This window comes from Salmo salar, chromosome ssa07 (assembly GCF_905237065.1).
Source record: "Salmo salar chromosome ssa07, Ssal_v3.1, whole genome shotgun sequence".
NCBI lineage: Eukaryota > Metazoa > Chordata > Actinopteri > Salmoniformes > Salmonidae > Salmo > Salmo salar.
The window spans coordinates 15,410,699-15,428,470 of NC_059448.1; the positions used below are offsets into that span (position 1 = coordinate 15,410,699).

Consider the following 17,772-nt stretch of genomic DNA (forward strand, 5'->3'; position numbering starts at 1 on the left):
GCTTATAAATTACAATGGTAATCTTTATACTTACAATGAATTATTAGCCAAATCTAACTTTGTTATGTTGTGTAAGGAATATGACATTTGAATGAAAGCTATTCCCAATGGAATCCTTACTTTACTGAAAGATCGATCAAGCTTTTCATTACATGCACTAAGTTACAGTGATAGTGTATAAATTAATGCCATCAATATATTAAATAAGAAATGTAACAACGATTTAGTCAGAGAAATTATTAACAGCAAGTTTACCGCTGCTGCAAATTTTCAGTGGGCATCTTCATTTGATATGAAATGGCAGTGTGGGTGGACTAATCAGAGAAGTCTCTTACATGATCCTTCACAGATGTTATCCTTGTAATAGTCTTATTTCTAAATATGTAATTAATGTAGCTTTTGTGAATTGGAAAATTTGATTCTAGAGCATTTATATTGTGATTGTTTGCATAGTGAAATGTTTTGTACAAGTATGGAAATATAGAGCCCTTACAGGCTGTGTAAGGGCTATTTGACCAAGAAGGAGAGTGATGGTGCTGCATCAGATGATCTGGCCTACACAATTACCCGACCTCAACCCAATTGAGATGGTTTGGGATGAGTTGGACCGCAGAGTGAAGGAAAAGCAGCCAACAAGTGCTCAGCATATGTGAGAACTCCTTCAAGGCTGTTGGAAAAGCATTGCAGGCGAAGCTGGTTGTGAGAATGCCAAGAGTGTGCAAAGCTGTCATCAAGGCAAAGGGTGGCTACTATGAAGAATCTAAAATCTAAACTATATTTTGATTTGTTTAACACTTTTTTGGTTACTACATGATTCCATATGTGTTATTTCATAATTTTGATGTCTTCACTATTATTCTACAATGTAGAAAATAGTGCAAATAAAGAAAAACCCTTGAATGATTAGGTGTGTCCAAACGTTTGACTGGTACTGTACAGTGAGGGAAAAAAGTATTTGATCCCCTGCTGATTTTGTACGTTTGCCCACTGACAAAGAAATGATCAGTCTATAATTTTTATGGTAGGTTTATTTGAACAGTCAGAGACAGAATAACAACAAAAAAATCCAGAAAAACGCATGTCAAAAATGTTATGAAATGATTTTAATGAGGGAAATAAGTAGACTCCTCTGCAAAACATGACTTAGTACTTGGTGGCAAAACCCTTGTTGGCAATCACAGAGGTCAGACGTTTCTTGCAGTTGGCCACCAGGTTTGCACACATCTCAGGAGGGATTTTGTCCCACTCCTCTTTGCAGATCTTCTCCAAATCATTAAGGTTTCGAGGCTGACGTTTGGCAACTCGAACCTTCAGCTCCCTCCACAGATTTTCTATGGGATTAAGGTCTGGAGACTGGCTAGGCCACTCCAGGACCTTAATGTGCTTCTTCTTGAGCCACTCCTTTGTTGCCTTGGCCGTGTGTTTTGGGTCATTGTCATGCTGGAATACCCATCCACAACCCATTTTCAATGCCCTGGCTGAGGGAAGGAGGTTCTCACCCAAGATTTGACGGCACATGGCCCGTCCATCGTACCTTTGATGCGGTGAAGTTGTCCTGTCCCCTTAGCAGAAAAACACCCCCAAAGCATAATATTTCCACCTCCATGTTTGATGGTGGGGATGGTGTTCTTGGGGTCATAGGCAGCATTCCTCCTCCTCCAAACACGGCGAGTTGAGTTGATGCCAAAGAGCTCCATTTTGGTCTCATCTGACCACAACACTTTCGCCCAGTTGTCCTCTGAATCATTCAGATGTTCATTGGCAAACTTCAGACGGGCATGTATATGTGCTTTCTTGAGCAGGGGACCTTGCGGGCGCTGCGGGATTTCAGTCCTTCATGGCATAGTGTGTTACCAATTGTTTTCTTGGTGACTATGGTCCCAGCTGCCTTGAGATCATTGACAAGATCCTCCGTGTAGTTCTGGGCTGATTCCTCACCGTTCTCATGATCATTGCAACTCCACGAGGTGAGATCTTGCATGGAGCCCCAGGCCGAGGGAGATTGACAGTTATTTTGTGTTTCTTCCATTTGCGAATAATCGCACCAAATGTTGTCACCTTCTCACCAAGCTGCTTGGCGATGGTCTTGTAGCCCATTCCAGCCTTGTGTAGGTCTACAATCTTGTCCCTGACATCCTTGGAGAGCTCTTTGGTCTTGGCCATGGTGGAGAGTTTGGAATCTGATTGATTGATTGCTTCTGTGGACAGGTGTCTTTTATACAGGTAACAAACTGAGATTAGGAGCACTCCCTTTAAGAGTGTGCTCCTAATCTCAGCTCGTTACATGTATAAAAGACACCTGGGAGCCAGAAATCTTTCTGATTGAGAGGGGGTCAAATACTTATTTCCCTCATTAAAATGCAAATCATTTTATAACATTTTTTGACATGCGTTTTTCTGGATTTTTGTTGTTGTTATTCTGTCTCTCACTGTTCAAATAAACCTACAATTAAAATTATAGACTGATCATTTCTTTGTCAGTGGGCAAATGTACAAAATCAGCAGGGGATGAAATACTTTTTTCCCTCACTGTATATACAATTGAAGTCAGAAGTTTACATACACCTTAGCCAAATACATTTAAACTCAGTTTTTCACAATTCCTGACATTTAATCCCCTGTTTTAGGTCAGTTAGGATCACCCCCTCCTTGGGTTGTGCCGTGGTGGAGATCTTTGTGGGCTATACACGGCCTTGTCTCAGGATGGTAAGTTGGTGGTTGAAGAAATCCCTCTAGTGGTGTGGGGGCTGTGCTTTGGCAAAGTGGGTGGGGTTATATCCTGCCTGTTTGGCCCTGTCCGGGAGTATCGTCGGATAGGGCCACCGTGTCTCCCGACCCCTCCTGTCTAAGCCTCCAGTAGTTTATGTGTTGGGGGGGGCTAGGGTCAGTCTGTTATATCTGGAGTATTTCTCCTGTCTTATCCGGTGTCCTGTGTGAATTTAAGTATTCTCTCTCTAATTCTCTCTCTCTCTTTTTCTGTATTTCTTTCTCTCTTTCTTTCTTTCTTTCTTTCTTTCTTTCTTCCTTCCTTTCTTTCTTTCTTTCTTTCTTTCGGAGGAGGAGGAGGAGGAGGAGGAGGAGGAGGAGGAGGAGGAGGACCTGAGCCCTAGGACCGTGCCTCAGGACTACCTGGCCTGATGACTCCTTGCTGTCCCCAGTCCACCTGGCCGTGCTGCCGCTCCAGTTTCAACTGTTCTGCCTGCGGCTATGGAACCCTGACCTGTTCACCGGACGTGCTACCTGTCCCAGACCTGCTGTTGTCAACTCTCTAGAGACAGCAGGAGCGGTAGAGATGAGCTAAGAAAAGCCAACTGACATTTACTCCTGAGGTGCTGACCTGTTGCACCCTCGACAACCACTGTGATTATTATTATTTGACCCTGCTGGTCATCTATGAACATTTGAACATCTTGGCCTTGTTCTGTTATAATCTCCACCCGGCACAGCCAGAAGAGGACTGGCCACCCCTCATAGCCTGGTTCCTCCCTAGGTTTCTTCCTAGGTTCTGGCCGTTCTAGGGAGTTTTTCCTGGCCACCGTGCTTCTACACCTGCATTGCTTGCTGTTTGGAGTTTTAGGCTGGGTTTCTGTACAGCACTTTGTGACATCAGCTGATGTAAGAAGGGCTTTATAAATACATTTGATTGATTTTAAGAATGTGAAATGTCAGAATCATGGTAGAGAGAATTATTTATTTCAGCTTTTATGTCTTTCATCACATTCCCAGGGGGTCAGAAGTTTACATACACTCAATTAGTATTTGGTAGCATTGCCTTTAAATTGTTTAACTCGGGTCAAACATTTTGGGTAGCCTTCCACAAGCTTCCCACAATAAGTCAGGTGAATTTTGGCCTATTCCTCCTGACAGAGCTGGTGTAACTGAGTCAGGTTTGTAGGCCTCCTTGCTCGCACACGCTTTTTCAGTTCTGCCCACAAGTTTTCTATGGGATTGAGGTCAGGGCTTTGTGATGGCCTCTCCAATACCTTGATTTTGTTGTCCTTAAGCCATTTTGTTACAATTTTGGAAGTATGCTTGGGGTCATTGTCCATTTGGAAGACCCATTTGCGACCAAGGTTTAACTTCCTGACTGATGTCTTGAGATATTACTTCAATATATCCACATCATTTTCCTTCTTCATGATGCTGTCTATTTTGTGAAGTGCACCAGTCCCTCCTGCAACAAAGCACCTCCACAACATGATGCTGCCACTCCCGTGCTTCACGGTTGGGATGGTGTTCTTGGGCTTGCAAGCCTCCCCCTTTTTCCTCCAAACATAACAATGGTCATTATAGCTAAACAGTTCTATTTTTGTTTCATCAGACCAGAGGACATTTCTCCAAAAAGTACAATCTTTGTCCTCATGTGCAGTTCTAAACCATAGTCTGGCTTTTTTATGGTGGTTTTGGAGCAGTGGCTTCTTCCTTGCTGAGCAGCCTTTCAGGTTATGTCGATATAGGACTCGTTTTACTGTGGAAATAGATACTTTTGTACCTGTTTCCTCCAGCATCTTCACAAGGTCCATTGCTGTTGTTCTGGGATTGATTTGCACTTTTCGCACCAAAGTACGTTCATCTCTAGGAGACAGAACGCATCTCCTTCCTGAGCGGTATGACAGCTGTGTGGTCCATGGTGTTTATACTTGCGTACTATTGTTTGTACAGATGAACGTGGTACTTTCAGGCATTTGGAAATTGCTCCCAAGGATGAACTAGACGTGTGGAGGTCTACAATTTTTTGATTTTCCCCTGATGTCAAGCAAAGAGGCACGGAGTTTGAAAGTAGGCCTTGAAATACATCCACAGGTACACCTCCAATTGACTCAAATTATGTCAATTAGCCTATCAGAAGCTTCTAAAGCCATGACATCATTTTCTGGAATTTTCCAAGCTGTTTAAAGTCACTGTCAGCTTAGTGTATGTAAACTTCTGACCCACTGGAATTGTGATACAGTGAATTATAAGTGAAATAATCCGTCTGTAAACAATTGTTGGAAAAATTACTTGTGTCATGCACAAAGTAGATGTCCTAACCGACTTGCCAAAACTATAGTTTGTTAACAATAAATTTGTGGAGTGATTGAAAAACGAGTTTTAAATGACTCCAACATAAGTGTATGTAAACTTCTGACTTCAACTGTATATACTGTATTCTATTTTACTGGATTTTAGTCAATGCCACCCCAACATTGCTCAATCTAATATTTCTTTCTTTCTTTCTTAAATACATTATTTTACTTTTAGATTTGTGTGTATTGCTGTGAATTGTTAGATACTACTGCACTGTTGGAGCTAGGAACACAAGCATTTCGCTACACCTGCAATGACATCTGCTAAATATTGGTATGTGATCAATACAATTTGATTGGATTTTGAATTTCTTGATTTTATTGGGAAAAAATGTCATTCATAAAAAAAGTTCATGGGATAAAAAAAAAAGTTCCAATATTTTTCTAATTGATTTACACTATTATATAACATCCCTAAAATATATAAATACCAAATTATCAAAGAAGTGTGTACAGTATTTGTCAAAATGTAACTTGTCTATAGGGTAATATACTTTATTTGTGTCTCTAAAAATTTGTTTTGGTTATGTGTGATATCTCTGTTGTTTTGTATAATGTTTGTATAATGCAATAACAAAAAAACAAAAAAAGTATTGGGTTGGGTTGGTGGATCACAACTTTTAAGGTGCAAACACCGCCACCTACTGTACTGGAGTATGCGGCGTGTTGCGGCCTACCTACATTAAATTCTCTTCATTAGTCCTGTTCCACTTAGGAAAGTGAAATAGAACCTTAGACACCCCTTCCCTCCCCTTTATTCCCCCCACTACACCATGCAAACCCCAACCCCGTCCAGCCTCTCTAACCCTTTCACACAATCTCTCCCTATCTACATCATACAGTTCACAAAATATCGACACATGTGCCACCGTTTCCTCCACTAAACAGTCATCACAGATCGGTTTCATGTCTCCCTATTATCAACAACGTGGCATTCAAACCTGTGTGCCCAAACCGTAGTCTACTCTACACAACTTCCTGTATCCTATACTCTCCACTTCTTCCTTTACTGACCAGTATATGTGAAAAAAATTGCCTCCCCTTACTACTAATATCCCACTCCCTTAGCCATAGATCAAGCCCTTTTGCCTGGATTAAGGACTTCTCTGCGGCCCAGTGGGTTCTGAATATCTACCCCCTCTCCTCGCAGCATTCTTAGCCACCACATCAGTGGTGAAAAAAAAACAATCCCCCCTTATCTCCGCTCACTGGTCACCATAGCAGCACCCACCTGTAGCACGCGCTCCAGCAGGTATATCTCTCTGGTCACCCCCAAAGCCAATTCCTCCTTTGGCCGTCTCTCCTTCCAGTTCTCTGCTGCCAATGACTGGAACGAACTACAAAAATCTCTGAAACTGGAAACACTTATCTCCCTCACTAGCTTTAAGCACCAGCTGTCAGAGCAGCTCACAGATCACTGCACCTGTACATAGCCCATCTATAATTTAGCCCAAACAACTACTTCTTCCCCTACTGTATTTATTTACTTATTTATTTTGCTCCTTTGCACCCCATTATTTATATTTCTACTTTGCACTTTCTTCTACTACAAATCTACCATTCCAGTGCTTTACTTGCTATATTGTATTTACTTTGCCACCATGGCCTTTTTGCCTTTACCTCCCTTATCTCACCTCATTTGCTCACATTGTATATAGACTTATTTTTCTACTGTATTATTGACTGTATGTTTGTTTTACTCCATTTGTAACTCTGTGTTGTTGTATACTTTCGACCTGCTTTGCTTTATCTTGGCCAGGTCGCAATTGTAAATGAGAACTTGTTCTCAACTTGCCTACCTGGTTAAATAAAGGTGAAATACATCTTTTTTTTAATCGGTCATCTCATTACCCTCCACACCCACATGGGCGGGAACCCAGCAAAAGCTTACCACCACTCCCATCCTCTCCAGTCCCATTAACAGCAACATCATCTCCACTAACAAATCAAAATCAAATGCTAAGCAAACAAGTCTCCCATATCCAACCTGCCTGTCTTCCGTGGTTTCACCTCCTCCACCCATCTCAAACCTATAATCATGGCCATAAACTCGGCCGCATACACCGACACATAATCAGTTAACCGCTTACATACACTAACATTGAAATCTGGGATATACACCCCTGCCCCCCACCCTACCACTGACTGGATCATTTGAAGCAATAAATATCCTTAAAAATGTATTATACCGATTATCTATATATCTCTCCACACACCGTCTCACATCCTCACCCCATTCATAACCACATCTACAATTGGTTTTGGAAGCAGCCACAGAGGAACGCTTCCCAATGCAATTATCACACTATCTCTCTCTCCCCGAGTCCATATTCTACCACCTTCTGGGCAATTGTCCACCTGTACACCCTCTGCTTACCCATTCCTTGCTCCCAGCATTCCTCAGTTGCAGTGACTGCTGGATGTCCTTCTGAACTCCCTTTCAACCTCACCCAGTAAACTAATGCAAGTTTTTCCTGCCTTATCCTCAGTGGCAGTTCCCCACTATTCACCTGCAATTATTACCCTGAATAAACATGGTGAAATACACAGATAATGATTTTTAATTTACCTTTATTTAACTAGGCAAGTCAGTTAAGAACAAATTCTTATTTACAATGACACCCTACTGGGTTAACTGCCTTGTTCAGGGGCAGAACGATAAATGTTCACTTTGGCAGCTCGGGGACTCAATCCAACAACCTTTCTGTTACTGGCCCAACGCTCTAACCACTAGGCTACCTGCCACCCCAATAAGCATTGTGTTGTTTTATATTATCATCACTGATGATGACGTAGAAGTCAAGCCAAGCTATTTAAGTTGTATTCATGTATATTCATTGCTGACTATTCCATGCCAGTGATGTTGATTGTTTTAAGAGAGTAGACCAGTGCCAAGCTTTTATTGACCATTATTAAGTTGGTATACAATTGCGTCCTTGAGGGCCATCACAAGAACTCAGTTGCTCCTTTAAAGGCCTACAATTAGCAACAAACTATAAGAACAATTTTATTATTATTATTCATAAGTCTATGTGATTTCATGTGGCTAATGTGTTGGGTCTGACTAGACATGCGTAGAACCGAACAATAGGGCCACAGACTCAAGCTCACACACCAGTGGTTTGCAGTAGAAACTGCAAGCATTCTATACAAAAAGGTGTCAATTTCAGGCATTACAAATGTGATAGAATAGGAATTTTCATTACAAAAGAATAACTAAATTGTTAGAAAATATACAGACAAACTGCAAACAGTAGCCTTTATTTAAACAGAGACCTGTCGTAGGCTGTAGGCATCTGATCTCAGCGTCATTCAGTCTTCCTGAATTGATTGTTGTAACAAGCAATATATCTCCTATACTTACAGACTCCACCCTAATAAACTTCCTCCAATGCAAAAACTGCCATTCGGTAAGCCTGTTATTTTTTTAAACTTTTATTTAAATCTCCTCTGGGAAAGTAAAATAAATATCTCAGGCAGGAACCCAGGCTATTATTGTGGTTTCTGGCATGTAAATGTCCAAAAGTGGCATTAACTGCAAGGAGCAGGACACTGTGCTCTACATGGCTAGTAGCCTGTCCTCTAGACATCAAGGTCATCATCAGGATCCTCCTGGTCATAATCATCATTGGCATCAGGCTCATATAGGATCCGTCCTGAACCGGTGCCCGGGTGCAGAAGTGCTGACTTCCTGGAAGAAGACAAATAGGGAGAGTTCGATAAACACCTCAGACAGTAGCAAGACAGCATGGGTAGAAAAGGCATGGCAGAAAACAAAATCTCACTTCTCTTTACTGAAGACGAAGGGAAGCGGCAGTTTTTCTTTGGCCTCTCTCTGTGTATCAGACAGGCGCAGGTTAAAGGTCAGGTGGGCTGTTGGATCCACCTGGGGAAAACAAGAGAATCATACAATACCATTGGCTTTTTCCTTATCATTCTCACATTGTGCATGTCAGGAATCAATACAGGTGTGCTACCTCAGATTCGTCTGTATTCATCGGTGTGCTTCCAGGATGACTGCGTTTGCTCTGTATTGTAACTGTCAGGTCCTCATTGATGCTGAAGATCTCCTCCTGTTAACAGACACACAACACTTCAATCAGCAGAAAATGGCTAAGACAGTTAAATTCTTCAATTCAAACCAGCAGCACTCCATGCTCCACTGTTCTTACATCTTGCATGAGCTTGCCCGACTTGGTGCGTCTTGTTATTTTGGCGACAGCTCCTAGTCCTCTGGTCCCTGGGGCCACAGTGATGACTGAGGTAGCCAAGTGGCATATGCTTCCAACAGTGCCTCGCTGATGCAGGTCTGAGTGCAGCAGACCAATTACTGCTCTCACAACTCCACCTAAAGACGAGTGAATAAAGTGGAGCCTGAACTGGAGCCTGAACTGGAGCCTAACAATTTCACTGACTTCAATGTACAACATGGCATCAATATTGATGCAATTGGAGAAACTTAGCTATCCTCTTTCTGCAGCGTTGAAATAAAATGGAGCTGGTCAAGTCAGAAAGACAGTGTTTATAAATACCATGACAAACCTTTTTTGAGAGCCTGAAGTTTCTGGCAGATAGCAGCAGGGTCGTGATGCCTCAAAATCCATGACAGAGAGTCAATGACAAGTGTCACTGCTTTGGCCTGAGGTGTTTGTTTGAGAAGCGTGCCGATGTCCTCTAGGGTAAACTGGTGGACCGTAAACGGTGAGTTACCGGTCCAGCCGAGAGGGTCAGAGTAGGCATTGTGAAAGTGCAGCCTATATTCAAAATCGGGGAAAACATGAGCAAGTTAACGCTTGATCTCAAGAAATCTGCTAGTAGTTTTGACTCCCATCTAAAAGGGAGTTTCTTATTTGTTTATAGTCACCTCTGTGCAGATGTTCTGTCCAGTCCATCATTGAGTTCCTCTTGACTAACTTCAAACCCCAATACATGGACCACTTCTTCCCTGAACACAATATATTGGTATGACATTAGCGCACAACAAACTATATGAATACTAACTAGATAACTGCGAAAATGTTCATGTCATGGGTAAGTTATTTACCGTTTAAGTGCTGTATTGATGCAGCTTTTCAGGAGGTGTCGACCACAGTAATTCACAGAATCTATCAAAGTAACGCAAAGGCAAAAAAAGAGAAGAAAATCAAGTTAATTAGCTAATGTCTGTGGTTCTGAAAACAATGACGAGTTTACCACCAGCAAGTATATTTACCTTGTATCAAAATGAATCCTCCCGCTTCTGTTCCTTGCAAAACTTCCAACAACATATTAACGTTATAGGCTAAACAGCTTCCTAGCTGCCCAGATAGTTAGCTAACGTTGTAGCAAGAGTGTCGGTTATTACGTGTGATTCCTCTTCATCCGCCTTCAAATATTGATGCTGCCCTACAAATCTGACGACAATTCTCATGACAAGCGTTTGTCAGCTGGACATAGATGGAACACCGAAGTTTGCGTTTAGGAGAATAATGAAGTTGTACGATTGTATTCCATTTACGAATCACGCAGCTCGTGCCAGGGCAAACTCAATGCTCCATAAGCATCCGGTTTGTATCACCTTTTGCGCTTGCGCCTGAGCATGATGCCGTTCGTGTCTATATTTTGGTCATGACATCATTAATGTAGTAAATTAAACTAGATTCTTACATGATTTATACAAGCCTGCCTGAAAGATAACCTTGAAATGCGCATAATCTAACTGACTCAACAACCAAAAATACGTATCTAAGTTAACTCGTTGATACTACTTTATATATACCCCTCGGATGGTCACTGCAGGGGCCTAATGAAGGTTCTTATGGTAGATGCAGACAATTTGTTTTTCTTTGCGCATGTTTTCTGACATTGAAATTGATTCAGTAAGGGTCATTGTTAACTGTCAAAAGTTTAGAATTCTATTTGACCACATTTTCTTGCAGATAATGCTCGGAGAACAGGCATTACAATCTGAGTTAAACGACACGGTGGTCTTTCTGAAATTGGATAGTGTGGTGGTTGTGTTTGGTGCAATAAACCATTTTTACATGTTTGCCTAACAGACCACTGAGTTAGATACAAATAAACCTCAGGTAGGTGCAATGGCACATGGGTAGTGTAGTTTTAAAGATTTATCGTCCGTTCTCATTAAGAAGAATACACACACATTAAACTACACTACCCAGCAAAGCGCAGAGCTGTCACTGCGTTGTGGCAACCACAAGGGGCTTCTGCAATCAGTTGACATCGCTGATGGCTCGAGGAGGCGCGCAAGGGGCTACACGGAGTAGACGTATATTTTGTTAAACTCTTGTCGATTGTTGCTCGTGTTATGGAACAACGTCAACTTCATCTAAAAAATATGTTACCTGAATGCTTTTGTCCTATACAATGGATGCACCTGCTGCAGTTTTTCTCCGGTGACTTAGCTCGTTAGTTTACTAAAGTAGTTTGATTGCCAGGATTATGTATGCAATAGCTGCTGTGACGAAGAAATTAGCAATTAGCTAGCTAGCTAGTTATCTTGTTAAACGGGCTAATCGGAATTATTGTTGCATTTTCTGTTGGTTAGCCCGGTACCTTGTCGGCTAAACTATCCAGAACACAAGCCAAAAAACTCAAATAAATTCGCTTGTCTTCGAAGAGTGGTGTTGACTACTCCGTTCTTGGCTAGGGCTTCTCCCGCACAGTCAGTAGTCAAGTCAGGAGAAAAGCACAGACGCTATTAGCTACCTGGTAGCTACCATCACGGGCCTTGTTGCTGAGGCGACAATGCTTGAAATAATGTCTGAACACCAAGGTACGTTTAAAAGTGTCAGTTCACATAGTAAATGTATATTGAGTTCATTGCTAGTTGGCAGACATTCTCGGTTTTGTTAGAAATCCTCCTTCAGTGAAGCAACTGTTGGTTGTTCAATCGCCATGCTAGTTGGCTAGCAAACTAACGCTATCCAACGTTAACATTACCTGGCAGTTTACTAGTTAGCGAAGTGTGTTACATCTCTACTAACAGTCGAGAACGTCAATTAGCTTGCATAGTTCTATACACATAGTTATATTTTTTATGCAGTAACGATAACTATATATAGGCTACTGTACCTAGTTAGCTCATGTTTGCTAACTAACCATGTCATTGGTAGCTAATGGTATGTTATAACCGCTGGCTAGCTAACTAGAAGTTTGTGCTAACCAAATGGAGCCATAATGTCTGTTGCTTTGCCAGCAAGCTAACGTTAACATGTCTTGAATAGCTAACATTAGTTAGCTAACAAACAGTGCTCGTTGGTTAACAAGCTACTGTAACTAGTTAGCCAGATGCTGTTAGCTACCTAGCCATGTTCAAAATTCGGGAGGCTCCCCACGCCATCGCAGCCGTGAGCTAATGTAGGCTCACAATGCATGTTTCACGTTTGTTAACTAACTACTGTTAGCCAACATAGCCGACCATGGATAACTTAAACGGTCTTCACTTTGCGTCACCCGTTAGTAGAAACTATCACGACAATGTTGTTGGCGGTAGCTGGCTAGTTTTTGAGCAGCGCAGGTATTCACTCATTTTTAGACAACTAAACGCTAGCTAGCTAAAAAGGCAATACGTTATCCTTGCTGACTGACGTTGCAGCACGAGGCTAGACATCAATTTAGCTAGTTTGCTACTTTTAGAAAATAAATGCCCCCAGCTACGTTAGGTTGCATACTTTGCGTTTTGAACCATTGCCTGGTTCAGTTGTTTCATTGCTAATGTTAGCTAGTTATCGCTATATTCTCTAGAATAGATACATCCCAAGGCCGAACAAAAACAGACCAACTGCAAGCTAGCAGCTAACAATACTTAACTGCCGATGGATTAGTGGAGATAATGAAGCTTTTGTTTTTTTACGTAATGACTTTGTTTACAAATCTGAACAGATTATAGTATAGTAATATTATTTTCTTCCACACAGATTCGTTATTGAAGTGCAAAACGGATACTCTGGTAAATAGACTTCTGATGTGACGTTTACTTTAATCCCCCCTTCTGATCCTGTTCACAATTTTTTTGGTGTTGTATGCATGACTTATTAGCTTGGTTAATTTGTGTGAATGCCATTGTTTTTATCTCTTTAGCCTCCAGAGAGGAGAAAGAGGACCGTAGAAGACTTTAACAAGTTCTGCAACTTTGTCTTGGCATATGCAGGCTATATCCCCAATCCTAAAGAGGTAGGATAACTAGGCACACCAGGTCACCAAGTTACCCCATTATTGATGGTGTGTGTTTGTGTGTCTTTAATAGGGTTTGAGAACTTACCACATTTTAAATAACATTTATGACCCTATGCATGAAGTATTGTTTGTCCTGTACTGTTTTCTTTATTGTTCTTCTGCTACACCTGTGGCTGTGTAGGAAGGTCCATGGTCGCCAGCGTCCTCCAGCTCTCCGCACAGCTCAGGGGCGTCAGGGGAAAGCGGGGGTGGTGGTGAAGGAGGCGGCGGCAGCTCCTTGGGGGCCAGCTGGGGAGACGGCGGCAACGACCTGCACACCATCCACACGTTTGTCCGCAAGGCCCGCGCCAACAAGGGCAAGAGTATGCGCCGCATGCACTCCGACAGCTCCCTGCTGGACAAGATGCGCCTGAAAGACTCCCTGTACGACAGCCAGGCAGGCAGCAAGGCAGAGCGCAAGAAGGACAAAAAGCTAAAAAAGTTGTCGATGGGTTCTGCCATTGGCGGCGAAAGCGGGAGTAGCGGCGGGGAGAAGAGGGCCCGTATCAAGCGCAGCAAAAACCCCAAGCAGGCCAAAGCCCTCAAAAAGCTTAAGAGCTCGGCCACCCAAAGTGAGACAGACTCAGAGACGGGCCATGCCCATCCTGGGGAGCGCCTGGTCCGAGATGACCTGACAGGGCACGGGGTCTCCTCATCAGGAATGCAGGGGCTGGCTAAGATTCAAGTGGAGGAGTCCAACCGGGAGGCAGAAATGAGCTCGAGCGAAGGCGAGACCTGGATCGCTGATGAGGACATCATGGTGGAGTCGGGTAAGTGATTTCATACTGACCACGCCGTGGACAAGGAAGCGCAAATATCTTTCAAGTTGTAAACGTGAGTGCAGTAATCTCACTCAAGATGCATCACTTCAGTGTCAGTCTATGGCTGCAGTGTTGGCTGGTAATAATGCTGTTCTGTGAGTTCTAAACCAGAGGCTCATACCTGGGGTGTGTTGAGCAGGACACAATGTTTTGTGTGCTTCAGATAAAAATATGTTATGTAGGACAAGCATGCCTCTCTGACATGTAGAATAAGAAATCACGTCAGGGGAAACTTTGTATTTAATGAGAAACTACTTTGTAACAATTGGTACTTTCTGGAACTTGAGTCACCATGTAACCAATAAATATTTAATGGATAATAACGATGTAATTACTCTGTTTTCATGTAGTTTCTAAGTAATTAAGGGCCCATAAAATAAAACCTCAACAAACAAAACAGTTGATGAAGCGCCTCTGCTCTTTGAAAACGTTTGCCCCCGTTAGGTGCCCACTGAACCCAACGCTATTTGTCCCGCTATGATATGCCCCCTCTTACCTCTTTTCCCTCTCCCTCCTTCCTCACACAGGTGACGACTCTTGGGACTTAATCACCTGTTACTGTGGCAAGCCGTTTGCGGGGCGACCCATGATCGAGTGCAACCAGTGCGGCGTGTGGGTCCATCTGTCGTGCGCCAAGATCAAGAAGTCCAACGTCCCTGACATCTTTTACTGCCACAAGTGCAGGGACACTCGACGGTCGGGGCAAAAGAAAGATCCCTAAAGAGAGAGGGGGTGGGAGGGACTATATCCCTCCTATATCCCTTTTCAATCTACCCTATTTTCTGTGTTCCACTACAACATCCAAGTTCTTTTCTGCGATGCCTGCAGCTGATTGTTAACCCTCACCTGGACAGCAACTGTATCGTTAGTTTTTTAGGTGTTCTTTTTTGACAATCACTATCCTCACTTATTCATGTAGGTTTTTTGTCACGTTCTGCCTCTGTGAAAATTGGGCTAAAACAGGAAGACATTGGGGGGGAGATCTCTTTATTATCTGTAACATACAAATAGATACGCTTTTCTTGCTCAGTATTCTTACTAAATTGAGATTTTTTTTCATTGAAATGTTAGACTCCAAAACAGATATCCATCTCCTGGTTTTCATGTTAAGGTCATAGCATAAGGTGCATGACAAGTTATAGAGAATTATTTATTTAGGACATTGATGGACAACTTTTCTGTCTGTCAACGTTCAAGGAAAAAAAGCTAGTATTTTATAATGGTACATGAACTATTGTGAGACCCTCTGCAACCGGTAATCAATGCAATGCGACTGCTACACCATGACACAGGCACAACCCCCTTCTTTCTCTGAAAAGAAAACGGATACTCCTGTTTATTTTTGTCCTTAAGTTTCTCTTTTTAGTGTTAGAAGGGCAGCTCTCGTTTTATTTGATTCCTTTTGTAGCTACTTTTTTCTCATGTAAGCTTTCGATTTGCGATTGTTTATGAATTTCTTTGTCTAATGTAACACTCAGTACCTGCTTATCAGAGTGTTAAGCCCCTATGAGATGTCTCTCATTGGATGTTTTCAGATTCTAACAAATACCAGATCAAATCTGAAATGTTGAATCTATCCCATTGACATATGCAAAGTCAGTTGGTGCTACAAGAGTGCACGTTTTAAAAGGCGAGCCCAAACCAAACACCCCTTTGAGGTGTTATTTTTCATTGGAAAGTTCATTTCTTTAGTTTCATAGTTTCAGCAACTAAGAGCCTGTAACTCATAAACTGAGGGCTGTGCCATAGAGTTTTTTTGATGCAGCCCATATCCAGAAGTATTTGTTACTTTATTCACCCTTTCTGTTTTTTGTCAACAGACATCTGCTACAGCACAGCTTGATTACTTTGAGTTCCCTCAGCATGACAGTGGTGTCCTATGACTGCCCTTTTGGTTACGGTTTGACATGGCTACAGCCTTCAAATTCAATCTACAATGCTTGTTTTGTTTTTATTTACATTTTGTGTGTATATTGTTTTTCATCAAGATACTTCTGGTTTGGGAATGTCATTGTTGTGAACTGTCGCGGTGGGAAAAGTTGGAGAATTGTCGCTTTACCTTGTCGAAGTGGCTCTAACATCTTTTTTGCATGAATGGTTGTAAAACGTTTTTTTTTTTTTTCCCATGTTATTGTTTTTTGGTTAACTTTTCAGAAAATGCTGGTTGACATTGCTCCCTAATCAGAATAGCATACAAATCCCTTCCCCTCATGATCTTCTCATTCGAAAAACAAAGTTGACTGTTTGTAGTGTACAGAAAAATCAGTTGATATCCGAGTCGTGGACTCGTGGCAGTTTATTTTATGTTGGTAGGTTTTACCTGTTTTTGTTGGTGGGAGAGTCATGTTTAGTCCCCAAAAAGCAAATGTACTCTCGCCACCACCTTTCCCTTCGATTCTCTGTATATACCCTGTTCTTCGATGACTGTACATATGTGAAAGTGAAAAGAGAGGGGAAAAGAGCCAAGCAAATGCTATATTTTCGGCATCTGATATTGTTTTTCTTTAACTGTAGCTTGAAAAATAAAAATGTTTCTTTTTTTGGGGGAGCACCTGTGTTGTATCTTATCTTTCCAATATATGTAAAGTAGATTAATATATTGTAAGGAATGCATTTTATTGAAGTTAGGCACACTTGATGTGTTTGTCATTGTACATACTTACAGAACCACTAGAGGGGGATGAGACCCAAACATCTAAGCAGGTTAGTACACAAGTACAGCGTCTTAAATAGAAATAAATAGTTATAACATATTTGTGGGAGTGCATCGTTACAAAACAACCAACTATTTGGATTGAATGTAAGACAGTAAAGCGAGCATTGGATGAGACTGAAGGGGTTGGAAGCTGTTTGTTGCTCCTCCATTCAGCCTTCTGGTTCATCCTGCAAGACAAACAGATACACATTAGCTGGTTCACATTCTGGACAAACATCCCAATAAACAGATGGTCAGTCTATCCCTCCTTGTTCTGTGTTCTCACCTTTCTGCTACGCTGGTTGGACATAAGGCCACTTCCAATAGAATCCAGAGGAACTGTTGCCTTCCTCCTGGAGTGACGGGAAGAGAAAGATCTTAAATAACTGAGACTGGACTTGTTTGTTTGGTACCTGAGGTGATGCAAGTACACAGCACTGTAATATAGCGCAACAATGTTACTACAACGTTACACTATTACATCAGCGGCTACTCCTTGTCTCAACGTTGTTACATCATCGCCCACTGCCCCATTCTCTCACCTCTTGTCCTTGGGTTTGCGACGGTGGTGGTTGTGATGATGGGCAGAGATGCGTTCCACGGGGGTGGGGATGTGTTCCACGGGGGTGGATATGCGTTCCAGAGGGGCGAGGAAGGAGGCAGACTGGAAACGACGTTCTTCCCAATCCCGGGTCATCTCCCCGGCGTCTTCGGGTGGCGAAAGGTTGGCGAGGTCAGAGAGCTCAGACAGGTGTGGGAAGAAATCTTGGTCCAGCCAATTGACGTCCTGTGGACATGGAGGGGGAGGTTAGTTTCAGACAAGCAGCATATGACAATGCAGTTCGTATAAAATGACCAATCTATTTATTTGAAAACTTATTTTCATTGAAGTAGATACACCAGTCCCACACAAAGGGCAACTATCTATGAAAGCAATACAAGAATGGCATCAAGGTATTTCCAAGATGAAGGA

General features: G+C 42.2%; 2 protein-coding genes across 2 annotated transcripts; one reads left to right on the forward strand and one right to left on the reverse strand.

Moving 5' to 3' along the window:
- Positions 1 to 7,950: 7,950 nt before the first annotated feature.
- On the reverse strand, positions 7,951 to 10,608 carry elp5 (elongator acetyltransferase complex subunit 5). The gene is given in 8 exon segments (NM_001140528.1): positions 7,951 to 8,757; positions 8,852 to 8,952; positions 9,044 to 9,139; positions 9,239 to 9,414; positions 9,609 to 9,820; positions 9,931 to 10,011; positions 10,111 to 10,171; positions 10,279 to 10,608. Coding segments are annotated over 8 exon segments (891 nt in total). The 5' UTR covers positions 10,334 to 10,608; the 3' UTR covers positions 7,951 to 8,648.
- A 662-nt stretch (positions 10,609 to 11,270) lies between these two features.
- LOC106608667 (PHD finger protein 23B) lies at positions 11,271 to 16,652 on the forward strand. Its single transcript, XM_014206759.2, has 5 exons — positions 11,271 to 11,841; positions 12,986 to 13,017; positions 13,149 to 13,241; positions 13,426 to 14,053; positions 14,632 to 16,652. The coding sequence occupies exons 1-5, from the start codon at positions 11,814 to 11,816 to the stop codon at positions 14,823 to 14,825; spliced, it is 975 nt and encodes a 324-aa protein (XP_014062234.1). The 5' UTR covers positions 11,271 to 11,813; the 3' UTR covers positions 14,826 to 16,652.
- Positions 16,653 to 17,772: the final 1,120 nt, after the last annotated feature.

Coding starts and splice junctions, on each gene's coding strand:
- LOC106608667 (XM_014206759.2), top strand. CDS start 11,814: ATGCTTGAAATAATGTCTGAACACCAAG. Junction 11,842..12,985: donor AATAATGTCTGAACACCAAG/GTACGTTTAAAA, acceptor TCTTCCACACAG/ATTCGTTATTGAAGTGCAAA. Junction 14,054..14,631: donor GGACATCATGGTGGAGTCGG/GTAAGTGATTTC, acceptor TTCCTCACACAG/GTGACGACTCTTGGGACTTA.